Genomic DNA, 18,996 nt, shown 5'->3' with positions numbered 1-18,996 from the left:
ACAGGGGTGGTGTGACTTGCGCGACCGTGCCAGGATTTTGTGCTAACTTTTCAACCTCAACCCACAGCAGGGTTTCGGGCCGACACCTCTAGATGCTGACTTACCCGTAAACCCTCACGGGGCTCAGCAAGCCACAACACGGAACCGGCTGCCGCACAAGGCCTTCAATGGAGGGCCCGCGGGCGACGGCCAGAGGGATGGCGCCAAGCCTGCGAGGGCTGCGGCCCGCGGCGCGGCTCCTCAGGAGAGGCAGCACGACAGACACCCCGGGCAGGGGACAGCAGGCCCGACGCGCCCCTCACCCACTGCGCCACTGCCCAACCGCCCCTCACGCCCCGCCCCGCCCCACTGGCGGGCGGGACGCCACTTCCGCCCGGCGTCGCCGGAGCAAGGAGTGCTTCCGCCTGCGCGTTTCCAGGGCAACGAGGCGCCCCGCTGCCCCGTGAGTTACGGCCGCCGCCCGAGGGGAGAATCTGGGGGGGGGGGCCTTCGCCCACCGCAGGGGAGGGGCTTGCTGCCTCCTGTCCCGGCAGCGTGGTGCCGCTGCGGCCTGGGGGCGGGGGCGGCGGAGTACTTGTCACGCCCTGTCCCCGTGACCCCGCCTGGCTCCCGGTGCTAGCCGGGGAGCCGCCGGTGGGCCTGCTCCTCCGCTGGGGCCTCCAACCTCGGAGCGGGGCCGGGACCCAGGCGGGAGCGCGTGACGCTCTGCGGAACCCGTGGCGCCGCCTGTGCTCTGGCCTCCCGGGCTGCGGGGTGGGTATGCGGTGCCTCCGGCCATTCCCTGCGGCGGAGAGAGGGGCCGCTGAGCAGGTGCCGGTCCCGGAGCCCAGCAGAAGGGCTGCGATTTCCTTTTGGAGCTGGGCAAAAGTTCCTTTCGTGTCCCCTTGCGACAGATCGGGGCAGGGCCCTCCTGGTGACCGCTCTTGGGGGGGGGGGGTGGTGAGCAGCACCCACAGCTCCGCTGCCCAGCAAAGCTGTAGAGGTTAAGGGAGCAGTAGCCACACCAAAGGGTACAGTGCTGAGCCGTCTTTTATCAGTTGAACAGTTTTATCTTGGATAGGACCACGTACGGGGAGAAGGAATTGTGTAGCCACCATACAGAAGTTTACTGTGATAGACTCAAACAAGTACTTAACTTCTTTGCGCAGATTGGCTCAGTGGGACTGGTGAACGTCAAGAGATGTCAACTCCCCCTCTCGCTGGAGCGGCCATGCCGCCTGGTGCTTTCTCAGGGACGCAGGCTCAAGCAGCTCGGGAGGTAAATACAGCTTCTCTCTGTCGCATTGGCCAAGAGACTGTACAGGACATTGTATTTAGAACCATGGAAATCTTCCAGTTACTGAGGAACATGCAGGTAAGAAATAACTTTCTTTTAATGGTCCTCAACTTCCCATGTTTTTACCACCAACTGCCAGTTTATGTAGACACAGGAGACAGCTTAGAACATTTAAATACACAACTCGATCAAACTGCTTTGAAAAGGGGGATTGATTTGGAGAAGGGAATAATACTCTTAATACATTTCCTTACTCCTGTACATTAAGTGAAGATGAAGAAAATTCAGAAACGCGGAATTGTTATTGCCCCCACTATAAATGTACTCTAAATACACTTAATATCAATGTTTTCCTTTTTGAATAGTGAAGTCTGTTTCTATGCTAGTTATGCTTCTTTGTTTTTGTTAACATTGGGGGAGTAATTTTAGAGGAATTTTCATTGATCTTTTTCTGCAATATTTTCTGCCTAGAACTTTTTGACATTTCTTTTTGTTATTAAAGGGGACATAATCCTTATTTGTGGCCACTTACTGAGAAAGCATACAAACATTTGTTGTCTTTCTCTGTTGAGAGCAGAGGATAAATAATCACTCCCATTCCCTCTGTATTTTCATACTCTGGCAGTTTCCTTCTGTAATTATCTTAGGTATAGGTATATGTACTTAGAGTTTGCTAACTTGAATTCACTTTGATTGTGTCTCTGAATTGTGACCTGGGGTTGAGACACAAAGTCTCAAAGTGTAATATTCATAACAGAGAACAACAGTGTCATGCTTAAGCATTTTGAAGTCATTCACTGAAAAGAGTTACAGAGGGATTGACAATGACCAAAGTATGGAATACATGAAGCTGTTTTACAACAGTCATTTGGCACATCAGATGAGCAGATAAAATACAGAATTTTGCTGATAAGGAAAACAGAAATTTCCATGATTTCTGTGGGGATAGTGTGATTGTCATATTTTAAAATCTACAAAACCCTGTCTGATTTATTTTAGTTTGTTTATTTCATGTGATAGAAATTTTAACATAGTATTTTAACATTTTGGGGTTTTGGTTCTCTAAGTTACCGAATGGTGTTACTTATCATACTGGAACATATCAAGACAGACTGGGAAAGCTGCAGGAACATCTCCGTCAGCTATCAATACTCTTCAGAAAACTGAGACTAGTCTATGACAAATGCAATGAAAACTGTGCTGGGCTTGATCCTGTTCCCATTGAAGTAAGTATCTTTATTCATATATAAAGTACAAATCAGAATAACCACTCTCTGCTTAGTATCTCATCCATTCTCCTGAGTTGCAGGAGTCTCATAAAAAGTTTTAAATGAGACTGGAATTGTTCAGTGGACTGAAGTCTCTTTATTATTTGGAGCTGGTTGAAAGACTGAAACTTTCACTAACATCGACAATTCTTACCAATTGGGAGGGATCTGATTTTGAAATCAAACTTCATTTAAAATGTTAGCCTTTTTCCTCAGGCTTCTTGGTACATTCACCAGTTTGTTTCCACTAGGAAAAAAATGGAGTCAAAAGAGTCAGGGCAACTTTTTTCTTTGAAGAGGTTGTTACAGTGGGAAAAAAGTCTGCTTCAAGCTCTCACCTGCCAGCCTAGCTCCCTGAGCAGTATGCATTATTCCCTTGCTCTGGCCATCAGTCTGTGCCTCCATAGTTCCCTCACTCAGGTACTCTTAACGTGCTGGACCAAAATGAACCAAATCTGAATGTGCCATGGTGATGGAAAAGTGAACAGCCTAAGACTTCCAGGAAGCAGGATTGGCCAAAGTTTTTTCCTAATAAAAATGCTATTCCTAGTAAAACTTAATTTTCTCCCTTCATAAGTTAGATTGTTTCTAATTCCTAGTAATATTCCCAAAGCCTGTTTTGTGTTACGATTTGAGTTACTACAGCTCTATATTAAGCAGAACTATGAAGTTCTTTAACTACTGACCTCTGGATTCTGAGGCAACTCTATGAACTGACTTTTGATTGTCCATTGAGTTTTAATCATTTAAGCATTATATTTTATATTTGGATCTCTTCACTGAAGAGGAATAAAGAAATGAAGGAGTCCATTCTGTACAGTCGATTCTAGACTACTGATCTACTTCTGTCCACAGTCACTGCCATGTGTTTCAGGGAAGTGTATTTGGAAACCTTAGAGCAAGCAAGGGAGTAAGATAACTTCCCAATTAAAAAAAACACCACTATTTTTTTCATGGTTTCTTGACTTGTGTGCAATAACTCAATACTTGTGTCCCCTTTAAAAGCTTTTGATGTGTCTTGTTTTCACATACAGTTGGGATAAGGTGAGGTTGGTCTTCCCCCCACATACACAGTCTTTTTCCTGTTACCAGGTTGAAAAAGAATTTCTATAGAGAAAATTAGTAGTCCCTTTAAGCTTTTTTAATGCAAGGTCTCACTGATACCTTATGCACAGCAGAGTTTTGTATCAATAGTTGGAATTCTGAATTCTTTTTTCTTTTATCTATGTAGTCTTCTCTGCTTTGCAGTTAATAGAATGGCTGCCTCCTCATGTTTTATTAGTTAGGGTGAATGAAAGTGACACACCATTCCTCTTGGATCTGTTTTCCTAAATTCTTATTTCAGCTTTTCAAAAATAGTCTCAATCGTTTTATTTAATGACTGACATTCTAACCATATCTTTAAAGAATATCAACAAGTCTCTTTTTTTAAACAGTCAAGAGAAGTCGGTACCTACTAATATTGATGTATTAGTATATTATTATTGATGAAACGTTTTTGTATTTTGTTGTTAATGTGTTAATAGGTATTCTTATCAACTCTCTGTTAACCAACATAGCAAGGCATGAGATAATTGTGAAGCAGATCTGGCTACGAAGTTCTCTAGTTGATTAAATTTCCTGCCTTATTTGTGTGTTAGGTGTAGTTCTTTGCTTTTCTTTGTGTTTTTTTCTACTAGCTTTTCTGAAAGATGGAAGGTTTTCAAAAGAAATGTTCTGTTTTGAGTGGTACATTATTTTTCCATGATAGAGACAAGGAGTTTTTTCCAGGAGTATTTAGCAGCCACACTACTTCTTCTTTATGGTATGCAAATATAATAAGTTGTTAACCTTTACTACGTTTTCATGGCAGAGTTTAGTGTGATATTTTTTGTCCTTTTTGATAAGCTTAACAAGAATGGCCTATAAAAATTTCGGTATAGAAGGAAATTAAATCTTCAGTGGGTTAAATCAAAGTAAGTTTTCCATCAGAAAGCTGAAGGATGATACTGAATGCTTTGTATCAGAAATAGTGTGGCCAGCAGGACTAGGGAAGTGATTGTCCCCCTGTACTTGGCACTGGTGAGGCTGCATCTCGAAGACTGTTCAGTTTTGGGCCCCTAACTACAAGAATGACATTGAGTTGCAGGAGCATGTCCAGGTCCAGAGAAGGGCAATGAAGCTGGTGAGGTGTCTGGAGCACAAGTCTTATGAGGAGCAGCTGAGCTCCTTCAGTCAGGAGAAGAGGAGGCTGAGGGGAGACCTTATCGCTCTCTACAACTACCTGAAAGGGGGTTGTGGTGAGGTGGGTGTTGGTCTCTTCTCCCAAGTAACTAGTGATAGGAGGAGAGGAAATGGCCTCAAGTTGCACCAGGGGAGGTTTAGATTGGATACAAGGAAAAATTTCTTCCCTGAAAGGTTTGTCAAGCATTGGAACAGGCTGCCCAGGGAGGTGGTGGAGTCACCATCCCTGGAGGTATTTAGAAGATGTATAGATGTGGTGTTTAGGGACATGGTTTGATAGTGGACTTGGCGGTGTTAGGTTAGTGGTTGGACTTGATCTTAAAGGTCCTTTCCAATGTAAATGATTCTATGACAAAATTACAGCCCAGCCTAAGTAATAAGTTAATATGCATGTGATGAGCAACTTACTCCCAGATTTTCAAAGTAGTGTCTTCTTGCTCATTTGCATCAATTACTAGTCTTTCATTTGTCTGTAATGTGTATGTGAACAAGGATGTAATTTTTTTATCAACTTTAACTTTTCTCAGTTCAGGACCGACAAATAAACAATAGTCTGTAGACTTTGTGGATGTATGTTATGTATAAAATGTTACAGCTAATAATTTTGGATAAGATGTTAGTAGCTTGGGTATGTTCTGACACAGAAGCATGTATCTGTGTCTATTATGTTTACTGTTTTTTAAATTTTTTTTATGAAGGCAATATGCATTAGTATTAACTTAGAAATGCTTTATCAAAGACTTTTGGCTTTGTAGAAGCTTACAAAAAAGATAGTACACTATATGCCTGAGGAGATCACAGTGGGAGATTCTTACAGAAAAAATCCTTTTAGGTAACTGCGGGCCTGGTCTTAAGAATAGCCAAACAGAGGGCCACTAAAATAGCAAGTCATAATTAGGGTATTAGCCAAGTAGCTATGTAAAGCCAGTCATAATTATGTTTAATGTTTCACTGAAATACTTCATAATAATGATAATTTCTTGTTTGTGGTATTTCTTAGTGTGGAATAGTAAATTTTAAAACACAATCTATGGAGTTCAAGAATACAAAGATTACCTTTGATAAACATCTTAAAACATAAAGACTGTGTTCTGCCTGCAGTTGTGAAATTGCTTAGATCTAGTCATGGTAATATGTGGGATTGTGTCTTTTTGAAATGCATCATTTTCCTGGACAACGAACTGAAGTCGTTGCAAGGCCTTTGGGCTTGAGGTGATGAAGTAAGCCTGTCTCCACTTCCTCTTGGGAAGTTTGAACCTTTGGAGAAAATGGTAATACCTTTTGTATTTCCTGTATCTCCTGTTTTTGGTTTCTTTTTTTCTTCTTTTTTCTTTTTTTTTTCCCCTTTTTTTTATATGTAATGTTTCTTGTCTTCACAGCAACTTATTCCATATGTTGAAGAAGATGGCTCCAAGCATGATGATCGTGGTGCTGCAAGTCAGCTTCGTTTTGCTAGTGAAGAGAGAAGGGAAATCATGGAAGTAAATAAGGTAACAAAGTTGAAATTAATTTGCTTAAAACTGCCACTTTGTCATTACAAAGATGAAATTTCTAGATTGCTGTACTAAATGCAGCATGTGTGATGACTACCGTCAACTTCATTATAAATACTTCTTGCATGTAACTATTCCAGAATTACCTTTTAGTAAGCAATCTTTTTTTGGCTGTACCTCTGGCTGTAGAGTTTAGGTTTCCTGACATTTTAACTTGTGCCTCTTTTTAAACTGATATATATTCTTCTATATATGCTGTATTGTGTTTATGTTTAACCCACTAGATATCAGCAGTACAGATTGAGGTAGGGTGCCTGTTGAACTTACTTCTTTTCAAAACTTGCCTTAGGTGTTAAAAAACTGGGTATTTAAAAATACTGAATGTCAGATGTGTAAATATTATCGTAATGATGTGAGTTAGTAAATGATTTTCAGGGCTACTTTCTGCATTTTGACAGTTTGAGGAAAACAATTCCTTTTGTTAAATGTAGTATCTATTGAATTTTGACACATTCAGAAAAAAAGTACTATGTATGATAAAGATGCTGTTAAATTTTGAGTTTGAGTGGCAGTATGCAGTTGAGTACAATTACTAAAGAAGGATTCCAACCTAAAAATAAATATGCTCTAGTAAATGCTAATATTGAGATTAAAAATATATAGTTTTACCAGACCACAATTTTGAACATTGTTTCTTCAGTCTGTAAAGTACAAAGATAAAATGCATTAAATATTTCTGTAGCTGCAATGTCTGTAAATGTTTGGTAAAAAGGAAGCATAATCTTCAAAAATAACTGAACAAGGGAAATAAATGAGTAAAACATTTCTTTATGGAGAGAATAATTGGTGGATTTTCAGCTTTTAAAATATTTCTGATATTTTCATTTGTCTTCAACAATTGGAGATGTACCAAATTTTTCACAACACGTTTATTTAGAAAAGTGCATGCATATTGAACAGGAGAAAATGAGGACTATGTGAATTTAGAGAAAAGCAGTTGTCAGCTTTCCTGTTGTATTCTTTCTGTTCAGTGCTTGTGTAGCAGGGTTGTATATATTATATTGTATGCAGTGTTGTACCCTGAATTTATGCACATTTATTTGCAATCTTTAAGTGTTAATAAGCTTAACTGTCCATATTTGCTGTGGTTTTCATAGTTTTATGACATGTTTTTGCCCTTGTTGTTGTACTTGTATGCTAATATGTTTTTAAACCTCCTTGGTGTGATCTTGTGAAAAGAATTTCATAAATGTTTATGATGAGTTCTAAACCTTAAAAAGGTTGATGGTGTTACAGGACCATTGGTAGCAAACTGGTAATTAGGAATGCATGCAGACATTCACTTAAACCTGGTCTGAAATCCTGTATTTACACTTAAATGCCTAGACCTAGTTTCTAGATTTTCCACAGTAAATCTTCAGAAGATAATTGAACTTTCCGTAGTATTTTTGTGGACAAATATTTACTAACTGCTGCAAAAGAAATGTAAACTGGTTGTTTTTGTAAGTGCACCGAATTTTTTCTTTCGTCTCTCTCCAGCTGTATAAGCATATCCACTACCATTTTCAAAGCTCAAATTTTAATGCATTACAGAATAAGAAGTGCTTTCGGTTTTTATGACTAGAAATAAAGATATTCTTATTTTTATGAAAAAAACCACTAGAATCACGTTAATTGGTCTAATTTTGACACTGGCTGCTCGGCTCAGATAGCCCTCTCTGATTCTTAGCTGGCACTCCTGACAGCTTCTCAATCTGCTGTAGTATGCAACATCCACCTCCAGCTCAATTTTGCCTAATTTATTTTAGCAAAATGTCAGTAATACAAAATGTTGATGAAAATGCTGTGACAGGGAAACCAACGTGACAGATGAAGCAGCTTTTTATATTCTTGACCCATTATTTTTTCTCCCTTTAGCTGGTTGTCCTGCTTTCATCTGGCTCTTTTTGCTGTAATAGGCAGTATCTTTTCAGTCTTGCATGTTACTGATACCAAAAAAAGCATTGCATTAACCCAATACTTTGATGCTACTGAGACATTTGAATTCTTACACTTTTCCTGGGTCTTTTAATTTTGCCCTTCTTTCTGTGTTATTCCAGCCAGTCTGATCTCTTTAGTGGCTCTGGATGCACGTGAAAGACACTAACCACTCTGCAGCATGGAGCACAACCAAAACTAGTTGATCATATAAACTTTGTAGATCATGTATTCTCATACAAAACCATCCTTCCCTCCAGGAACCACTGACTTGAAACATAAGAGCTCTGCTTTGCTACAGCAGTTGTCTGGGAAGGGTCATCCTCAGTGGAGGAGGTGGGGAGCATCATGTACTTCCTATACTCACCATCTCACTGTTGGGGCAGAAGAACCTGTTGGTGTAGCAGAGTTCCAAAATACTGCGGTAGCTTTTGATGTTGGTTTATTGTATAGTGACATCTTTTGATCTTCATTTATTTATTTATTTATTCTGATATATTCGACTTATCTTTTAGGTCAGAAAGTTTAATGCCCTCACCTTTGCTAAGAAGTACTTGTCTGTTAATTTAAAATATAAATCAGTTTACAAGGTAATGAATTTTTGTCCTAGCAATTCAGTAATATTTAGCAACTGTAGGTTTAAATGAAACCTATTAAGCTTAAAAACCAAAGGGTTTTTTGCACGCAGTTACTAAGAAGAGTGTACCATTATTATAAAAAAACAAAGGAACACAATTTATGGAGCACTGACTACCTCTACCTTTTGTACCAAACAATTCTTTCCTGCAGTTCCCAAAAATGTTGCTTATTCCTTTTAACTGTATTTTGCTTTCCTGAGTTTTTAAATTGTTGAGCTGATTGACTCTTTTATGGAATAAATCATTCACTGTTCCAGAATCAGTTTAGCATTTGCATTGGTCTACTAATACAAGTCCTGATCCAGTTTTCATTGAACATAATTACTTTTTGCAACAGTTTGAAGCAGTTGCCAAGATTCTCACTTGTCTTCATATTTTTTGAGTCTGTAATGTTCTGCCTGCAGGTTTCTTACCTTCTAAGTATAGCATCATCTGTAATATTCTCAAGATGTCAGGCTCACCTTGGGTCATGGTCTTGTAGGACATTTGACAGGCTTACAACAGAAAATACCAAATGACAGACTGAGAACATTTTAATCAGTGTTGCTGCCTTATCATCAGTTTTCTTTACTGCTTGTTTTCAGAAATGGCCCAAGTACAGCTTTGGGTTTTTGCATGCTGTAGGTCCAGTTTCAAATGAAGTGCTTAGGAAAACCATCACATAATTAGTACTCTCAATACATTTGGGTGAAAAATTAAATTATATGATATTTCAGGTGGACATTTCAGGTGACCCTTTAGAAAATAATCAAGTTTGATATTCTTAATTAATCTTTGCTAACTGGTCAACAGTGATCTTGCTAAGAGAGGAAAAGACAATCTATATGACAGGCTTCTAAGTTAAGCTGTTATGAGTTTAGCTCTGGGCTCTTTTGATAACAAAACTGTTGTGCACTGCAGCTGATGTTGTTTAGGAAGTAGTCCTTAAAATGACAGCAATTTGCAATTAGTCTTTCTCTTTGGAGAATGTTGTCTGAAAACTACTTTTGACTATGCTGAAAACTTGCGTTACTTTTAAACTCTTTTTCACGCTATTTGCATGTATTTTTTATGTGTTTTGTATTTGTAGAGTCCTTTTTCACCCCAAATATGAATGTGCACCAAGGAACACTTTAACAAGAGAGGAAGAATTGTTTATTTGGACATCTCATCAGACTAATCTGCACTGGGTGCCGTTCCATCCTGTTTTGGGTATCCAAACTGGCTCTCTGCAATGGTAGAATCACAGAGGTATTTAGGCTCAGTGAGAGGTCTGGTGACTATCTGATCAACCCCCACTTCAAAGCAGGGCCAACTATCAAAGTTAGATCCAGTTGCTCAGGCTCATATCCAGGAGCACTTTGAATATCTGTAAGGATGAGAATTCTACCCTTTCTGAGCCCTTTGTAAGTGTTTGTCAGCTTTCACTGTGAAAGCTCTCCTAATGTTACATAGGTATTTTCTTTGTTGTAACACATGTCCACTACCCCTCATCCTTTTGCTGTGTATGTTCGACGAGTCCAGCTTTGTCTTTTCTATGATCTTCATTAGGGAGCTGGAGACAACATCGCGATCCTGCCTTAGCCTTCTCTACTTGAGACTGAACAAATCTAGCTCTAATCATCTTGGTGGCCTTCCACTAGATGTTTTCTAGGATGTTAGTGTTTTGTATTGAGCTCAAAATTAGACAATTGTTCTCCAGAGCCAAACAGAGGAGAATAACAATTTCACTTGACCTGGTAGGTACACTCTTGCTAATTTAGCGCAACATGCAGTTCCTCTTCATTGTTGCAGAGAGCCACTGCTGACTCATGTTCAGCTTGTCAGAAAGTTCCAAAAAGGGCCTCAGTCTCTTTTCTGCTTTCTATTCAGTCAGCCCTCTGCCTGTGCTGTTGTATGAGTTTATTCTGTTTTCCGATGTAGGATATTGCTTTAATTGAAGTTCCTGAGGTAGGTCTCAGTCTGCCTTTCCCACCTGTTGAGGGTCCTCTGAATTGGACATCCTGACACTATGTTGACCACTTTAGGCAATTTGGTATTGTCCACAAATTTGATACTTTGATATAGTGATTAGGTCATTAAGTATGGCTAAGTCATTAATGAGGATACTAAGAATATTGACCGTAGTATCAATCCTGAGAAACACCAAGAGTGCCACTTGGTCTTAATACTGCTGAACCCAACATTTAGAATCCAATAGTCTAGCCAGTTTTCTGTTGATGCTATAATCCACCTATCCAAACCACAACTTGGCTACAAGGATACTATAGGAGACTGTGTCAAAAGCCTGACTAATATGAAAGTAAAGAAACTCCCTTGCTTTCCCTTTGGCCACACAGCCAGTCATTTCTCAACAGAAGGTTATCATGTTGGTCAGGACAACACATCTTTGGTAAATCCAGCATGACTGTTCCCAGTCACCTTATCATTCATGTGTCTGGACATGACTTCCAGAAGGATTTGCTGCATAGTCTTTCTGGGATGCAGGGTAAGACTGACCAGAGTGTAGTTTCCGTAATTTTCTGGATCCCCCTCCCTGCTTTTCTTGATGGGTTATTTGCTTTTTCATCAGGAGCCTCTCCCCATCTCCAGTAGAAAATTATGCAGAGTAGTCTTGTCATCAGCCAGATCTCTCAGCACTGAGATGCATTTTATTCCATATAATGAAATATTTCCTTTTTAGTTTCATATAAAATGTTTGATGCCAAGATTTTCATGTAGCTTCCTATATCAAAACAATATCATGGTTACAAAGTTGAGAAAAGTTAGGAAACACCAACCTTAAATCTGTCCCCTTTTGTCCTCATATAAATGCATATTATAGAACCTTTATTACATTATCACATTTGGTTCCTCTTCTTCCCCTGTGTCATCTCATGTTCCATCCACTTTCTTTTCTGGAAAAGTCCTTGAGCTGTTCTGCTTTTGCTGCAGAATAGGCACTGTTAAGATTGAATCGGTATTATGATAAATAAGATTATAAGAATCTTGGTTTATGTATTGTGTAACTTGCATGAGGGTATTTGAATAAGCAGGGAATTTGGGAATGAGAAGGAAGGATTTAATGTGAATAGTGAGTAAGTAACTGAAGGCTGCTCTTGAGAACTGGATTTTTTACTTGACTCTGTGACAAAATGTCCGTGGTAGTTGTTCATTTTTCCCCTTACAGTTGGTGATAGCTGTCCTTTGAATATGTGGGAAGCTGTTAAAACACAAAGTTTAGTGATGGACTTGAATCTTAGATGTCTCTGCACAAAGTTAGTAGGCAGTCCAGTTTTATCCATAGTGTTCCTGTGTTTTAGTTTGCCATCTGTAATTGAGGATCATAAATCTGTGTGATTTTCATGTTAAGAATGGGGATGTAACACTGAGGAGTGTGGTGGAGAAGCACCTTGGGGAACGGATAATTCCATTACAAGCTGCATAGTTTAGAAGATACTCAGTAAATAAGACCTCGGACTTCATATTGTTGTGAAGCAAGCGTCCACCTATTTTAATGAACACACTTATTTGAACAACAGAGCAGTGGATACATGCAGTTGTTGTCTGGTGTGAAAAGTGTTGAGCATGCAGTGGAGCACAGGCTGTCACTGGTGCCTCTGTTTCAGGAACGAGAGTTATGCATGCCAAAGGAGCAGTTTTCCTCTCATCTATCCAGTGAGGAGGGAGGCAGAAAACCCATTCTCTCATTTCTAGTAAGATAGAACAGTTATGCCTGTGAATGACATCAGGAAAAGCTGTAGTTACTGAACAGTATGTTAATGTTTAATTGCACAGCAGTTAGTGTATTAGTGATGAATACTTTTTGTCCATTTGAAAAAATATTATAAATAGATCAATATGTGAATTTATTATGATGGACAGTGGGCCTTGGTATCAATTGAGTAGCCACAAGTTAGAAGATCACCTGTCAGCTTTAAGGGAGTTTGAGCAAAGTGTTGAGACATTTTTTCTATCATTTTTTTCTGCTGTGTGCATATAGCATTGTTAATCTTTTGACTAGAAAAGTGAAGTGAAAAAAAAAAAAAAAGGAGTTTTTTCCACCTCCTCACCTCAGAGATTTCATTATGAAGGACTCATTAAAAAAAATAGCAGTATAAATTGCCAGGGCAGGCTGTACTTTTTCTCGCCTATCACAAACATTGTGTTTCTGTAGAAATTCTTTGGATTTGACTTACATGGAAAAGCAGAGGCCACTATCACCTTCGTAAGACTTTCAGCAATCACTTCCTACAGCAGTTTACCAGTCAGAAGGAGTAACATGCTCATGAAAAAGAAGATGATGCAAGCTCTCTCTGTAGTAGAGTCATAATCAATAAAGTAAACACATTGTTTTAATTCTGCTGAGATTTATGCAAGTAAAGGTATTACTGTTATTAATATTTAATGCTTTATTAAGCTTAGATGTACTTCTGGCCTGTACTGTTGCAGGTCTTTGCTCTCAGCAGGAGCTCATGGGCCTCTCAGGTGATGAGTAAGAAATAATGTTTCACATATCACAGGATTTATAAAAAAAAAAAAAAGTTGTTACTGTCTCAGACTTTTTTTTTTTTATATACATATATATAGCAGTATATTATTCTTACTGTCTCAGGCAGGCATTTGGGTCAGCTGTGGAACAAAGCAGGTCAAAACTAGCCGGTATAGCATTCAGGAGAATGGTCTTTTATATAAGGTTCATATTTCATTCATATTTCAAGATGAAAACACCTCTTTTTTTCACAAGCAGAAGTGTCTGCACAACATAGGCAAGTGCTTTTGATGCTTTTACAGGCATCAATTGGAATATAATACTCTTCCACAGTGTTTACACTATTACCTTTGCCTGAAGAAGAGACTTTTAACAAGTTGATTGAGTGCAGAATAACGACTTATAGTGGTGTTTATGTTTTAAAATGTGAAAGATAGATGAGCTTAAGATGAGGATAGAGATGGGAACGATGTTCAAAGGAGAGTTCTGATAACGTCTCTGATAGAAGGTTATGCATTGGTCTAGACAGCACTGATTTCAAATGAAATGATAGTGAACCAAAAATAAGCTGAAGTCAAAAATTGATTTCAGTCAAAGCTGAAATATTGTATCCTACTGAACCCAAATCTGTATGAACTATGCCAAGTTATTTATGGCATGTTCCTGGAAAGACAGCTATTTTCTGGATGTATGTTATGGTTCTTCCACTAGTTTCATTTATGTGGGTTTCATGCTTCTGTACGAGTTTTTCATAAATGTCCTACTTGACCTAAGCTTGCTAAGGTCTTGCTGGTTAGTGGAAGGTGCAGTCCTTGCCAACTCCATCATGATGGCCATAGTACTTGCAGTGTCAGTCAAAATGGATAGTTAATCATATTGAAAATTAGTATCACCAAAGACAACCCCCTAGGATTCTCTTTTCTGACAAAGAGGGACTAGCAGAAATGTGCCTGTCGGGTATAACATGAATTTATATCTCTTAAACTCAATATAAACTGCCTCATATAAGATAATTTTCCTCTAGTATCTTAAAACAGATAAAGTCAGAAGCTGCAGCATGTATGTAGGATGAAGTACCTTTTCTTGTTTCATACAACTGTTAATCCTGAGCAGCAGTCTAGAGTTCAACTAAGTAATTTCAGTAGAAGGAGGAAAAAGTGGGAGACAACTTGCAAACAATCTGTTCAAACAAAAATTTGTCATTGCTGCAGAAGCTTTACAGAACTTGCCCATTTCTGAAGAAGGCCATTTCACCTATCTTTCCAAGGTTAGACCTGTGTTGAGATGTTCTTACTGGCTCAGCAAAGTGTTAAGCAGAGGCCAGCACTGCCTGTGGTGCAGAACATATTAATTATGTTATAATTATAGAAATATTATAAAAATAAGTACTTCGTGGTGTGGACCATTGCCTGTGGTAACAAAGATCACTATATGCATTTCAATTTGGAGACCATGCTCTCTGAAGTGGGTTTTTTCCCCTATCTCTCTTCTTTTTTTACAGCCTAGCAGTCCAGAGATGGTGCTTCATCTTAGATGTTTTTTTCCTGTCTCTGGAAAAAGTAGAATAGAAGAGCTAAGAAAATAGCTCTTCACTGAAGAAAAGGATCTAAAATTATCTTTGGATAAATAATGTAACAATTGTATACTTCTTGTCTTTACAGATGCTTTGAAAACAAATGAAATCCAATTTGAAGGTTCCCTTGTCTAGCATCAAATAAAGATTAAGCAATTTACAGTTTCATAACACAAGAAATGAAAATACTCTTTCGTGCGTAACTTATGTAAAGTTCACGTGAGCTTACCTACGTAACAGTATTTAAAAGTGTCAGAAGTCAGTGGTTCTTTCTGTGTCTTGAATAACCATCACTGACCATTCAGCCTTCATTTCTATTAATGAAGGCTTTGAAAAAATCATGAAATGGCATGCCCTCAGCATCAGTGAGTGACAGCTTGCATTAAACTAGTAATTTTGGTGTAACATTCATTGATTTCTCCAAGATTGAATGTTGAAGCAAACAGAAGTATGTTCAAAATGCCACAGGTATGAACATGCTCGTTTATCTCATCCCTCTTGTGCTTTCTCAAGCACACATCCAGTTCTGTCATTTGGATGCTGTGGTAACTACTTACTTGGTTTTCTCTCTTGTCTTAAGGATTTGGATCTCTGCTGTATATTGTAAAGTCTTGGATTAGCAAATGGAAAAGAAAGAAGCGTTAGATAAATACACATAGTTATCTTTAAAATACTTTTTAGTCTGTCAAATGCTTGATTAGAAATTCCAAGTTAGTGCGCATGAACTGTCCTACATCTGTTTTTACATCCTTCTCAGGAGTCTGGAATTGAGTGTTGTCTCTGCGTCCAGGAAATGTGTCCACCAAAGTCTGTGTTCAGGAATATTTCCCTTACTCAAAGTACCATGTTCCCCATGTAATCTAAACCTAATTACCGTATTATGTCAGACCACTTTTACAGGTCTGAAGTGAATAGACTTCCTCTGTTTTCTCTGGACTTCCTTCCCAGCTGACCAGCTGGGCAACTTAAAAATATTGGTGTGTTGTCCACATCAAAATTCAGGAGACTGATTTTCAGGCTATTGCTTCTTTTGTTGCTTCTTTTTATCACTGTTCCAGTTACTTTGGTTGTATTACTGATCCGAGTGACCCTTTTAATGTATTGCCATTTGTGTAGTACAAGTAACAAAGTTATACCAAACCTGAAACATTTTGAGTAGTTTTTCCTCTTTTGCTGGTAGCGAGTCTTTCCTGTGCTTTCACTTTACTTGGAACTCTGGACTTCCCTAATGAATGAGTAGTTTGATCTCTAATGTGAGAAGGCTGATCTCTTATCAAATAGGAATGAAATGAAGGACATAGGTTGCTGTTAACAATACAGAGTAACTTAGTTCTTGACAGCTTTGATTTGAGCAGGAAAATGAATAAATCAGACAATGCATTTCTGTGAAACATGAGATGTTAGGGAGATCCTGTGATGTCTTAATGCACTGATCTTTCATAACTTCTAAGTTCTGGTTATGCACTCAAAAAAAAGCACGTTCTTCTGTTCCTTCAAATGCTTCTGCAGTTTGCAAAAACAAATACATAATTTTAAATAATTCAACATGCTTGGGAATATCTGTTTCAAGACAGGGGACCCTTTAGCACATCAGGGTTGACCTATATAGGCTGGAAAAGCTTGTTTGGCTTCACCTGTACCTTGTGCTTTATTCAAACTTCTACTGTTAATTCATTTTTTTTCTGTCCACCCAAGTTATACAACATGTATTCACATAAATTTACTTGTTCCCTGAATTCTTTTTTCCTGCTTAAAAAGTGCTATCTTTTGGACTTTGGAAAGAGAGGACCAATCCCCACAAAACTCCACTTTTTGAAGGGATCAAGTTTTGATAAAAAGACTGCTGTGAAAAGAAACAGCATTCCTCCTCTAGCAATGGTCCTTAACTTTTGAGACTTTCTTGTATTTTTAGGGTGTGCTTTAAAGAGGATGTATTATCTCACGTAATACTGCTCAGAGACAATTAAGAAAAAAAATCCATATAGTGTTTCATAATACTGTAACTTTTGTTGAATTTCTGAGTGCACTGTTTGAACTAATCACAAAAAAACCCTTGTAATAAACTCTTCCCGCAGAAACTAAAACAGAAGAATCAGCAGCTGAAGCAGATCATGGATCAGTTACGGAATCTAATTTGGGACATAAATGCCATGTTGGCAATGCGGAACTGAACAAGAAGAAGCAAGCATTGTGGCTGGAAAAGATAGAAATTTGTTTGGATACACTTAATTTCTTTCTAAGAAGTAACGTGTTTTCCCACAACCATATTGCAGTAATGTTTGAAGTCTTCAAGATTAAAATGTTGGTTTTTTTGTAATAACTGCAATGGTCTTGGTTTTGTTTTTATAAACGATTCATCCTACAGGTTTTACCTGAGTGATTCACTTAGGCTGTATTATATTCAGCCTAAGTAACTTAGAGTAATAATTTGGATTGCTATGCAAATGGGTTTTTTAATAAATTAAGAATTTCTGGATTTTTTAATAATACAATTAACACTTTTAAAAACATGTGTTTGCATGCCATTCTGCAGTGCAAACCACCTCTACACACAGAAAAAGTTGCAGTACAGAAAAGTCACTCATGTAAGCTCCAGGACTGAAATAAGTGATCAGATAGTACATTGCAATATGTTTCCCCATTGTGCAAACATATGCTACAGGCTACTATGCCATATAGGTTCATCTTATTCCATATCCTATCACTGCATATATATTATATTAGATAAATTGGAGCAAAATTCAAAAGCTACATAAAACTACCGCTGTATCTTTATGGATATAATTAAGTCTTTTTAAGTGAAGACTACATACATATATCCTCGACATGAACTTGGAATACTTTGGTTTTGTTTACCAGAATGCACTGAATAAATACCTCATTAATCTTTTCCCTATGATGCCAGTCCTAGAAAACGTTGGAGTATATGAGCAGTTCATTATTTTGGATTAATCATCAACCTTCATCTTTCTTTGTTCTGCCTCTGATATTCCTCACAATTTTCATTAGCCCTGAAAACAGTCTTAATTTTTGTTATCCATAGATGCTGCCAGTGGACTATTTTTCCAATGTCTCTATTTCCAGATGAATAAATATGTAAAATAACACTGTTTCCATACAAATCCATAAGGCACTCTACTGTTAATATTTGTCAAGTTGAAAACTGACCATCCTTATGATTTGCTTCTTGCGTATTACTTCTAATTCTCATTCCATGCCCAGTCAGATTTCTTAATAGTTTTGTGTGAAAGATAGCTCAGAATCTTCTGAAGAGTCCAGTTAAATGGTATCCTTTTAAAAGATATCCTTTTCATAGTATGGGGTTTTGATACTGAATGTTTATTGATTTGAGATATATGGTTTTAAAAATGTTATACTGGTTTGTTGTTCTATCAGTCTTTTTTATTGTGGTTTTTAATAATTTCAACCCATTTGTCTACTCCTTGAGGTAAAAATCACTGGCATCTAATAGGTCTGATCACACCTGGTTGACAATATATGACTTTTCCCTGAAATTAGGTACAATGTAGTTGTCTTTTATTTCTCCTTTTGAAGGCTTTAAATCTTAACAGGTTATTGGATGCCCAGTCTTATAATTGCAAATAAACACAGTTATGAAATGTTTGTTTTGATTAGTTTACCCAGTGTTGAAAGTGATATGTAATTATAACAATACTTAGATGGGTGTGCTGGGTTGAGCCTGGCTGGACGCCATGTGCCCACCAAAGCCGCTCTATCACTCCCCTCCTCAGCTGGACAGGGGAGAGAAAATATAACAAAAGGCTCGTGGGTTGAGATCAGGGAGAGATCACTCACCAATTACCATCACAGGCAGAACAGACTTAACTTGGGGAAATTAGTTTAATTTATTGCCAAATTCGAGTAGGATAACGAGAAGTAAAACCAAATCTTAAAACACCTTCCCCTCACCCCTCCCTTCTTCCTGACCTCAACTGTGCTCTCAATTTCTCCATCTCCTCCCCCTGAGCAGCGCAGGGGGATGGGGAATGGGGGTTGTGGTCAGTTCATCACACCGTGTCTCTGCTGCTCCTTCCTCCTCAGGGGGAGGACACCTCACACTCTGCCCTTGCTCCAGCG

General features: G+C 38.5%; 1 protein-coding gene across 2 annotated transcripts; it reads left to right on the top strand.

The window, feature by feature from the left end:
* Nucleotides 1-1,180: 1,180 nt before the first annotated feature.
* Nucleotides 1,181-17,069, top strand: MED30 (mediator complex subunit 30; the record flags this gene model as incomplete). Of its 2 annotated transcripts, XM_082014977.1 has the most annotated exons (4): nucleotides 1,181-1,354; nucleotides 2,344-2,502; nucleotides 6,147-6,257; nucleotides 16,974-17,069. In XM_082014977.1, the coding sequence occupies 4 exons, from the start codon at nucleotides 1,181-1,183 to the stop codon at nucleotides 17,067-17,069; spliced, it is 540 nt and encodes a 179-aa protein (XP_081871103.1). The 2 variants fall into 2 exon arrangements, with proteins under 2 accessions (XP_081871103.1, XP_081871104.1); XM_082014978.1 differs by lacking the exon at nucleotides 6,147-6,257.
* Nucleotides 17,070-18,996: the final 1,927 nt, after the last annotated feature.

The sequence above is a fragment of the Phaethon aethereus genome (genome assembly GCF_964289735.1).
Source record: "Phaethon aethereus genome assembly, chromosome: 2".
In the NCBI taxonomy this organism is placed as follows: Eukaryota; Metazoa; Chordata; class Aves; order Phaethontiformes; family Phaethontidae; genus Phaethon; species Phaethon aethereus.
This window is presented reverse-complemented; position numbering and strand designations above follow the sequence as displayed.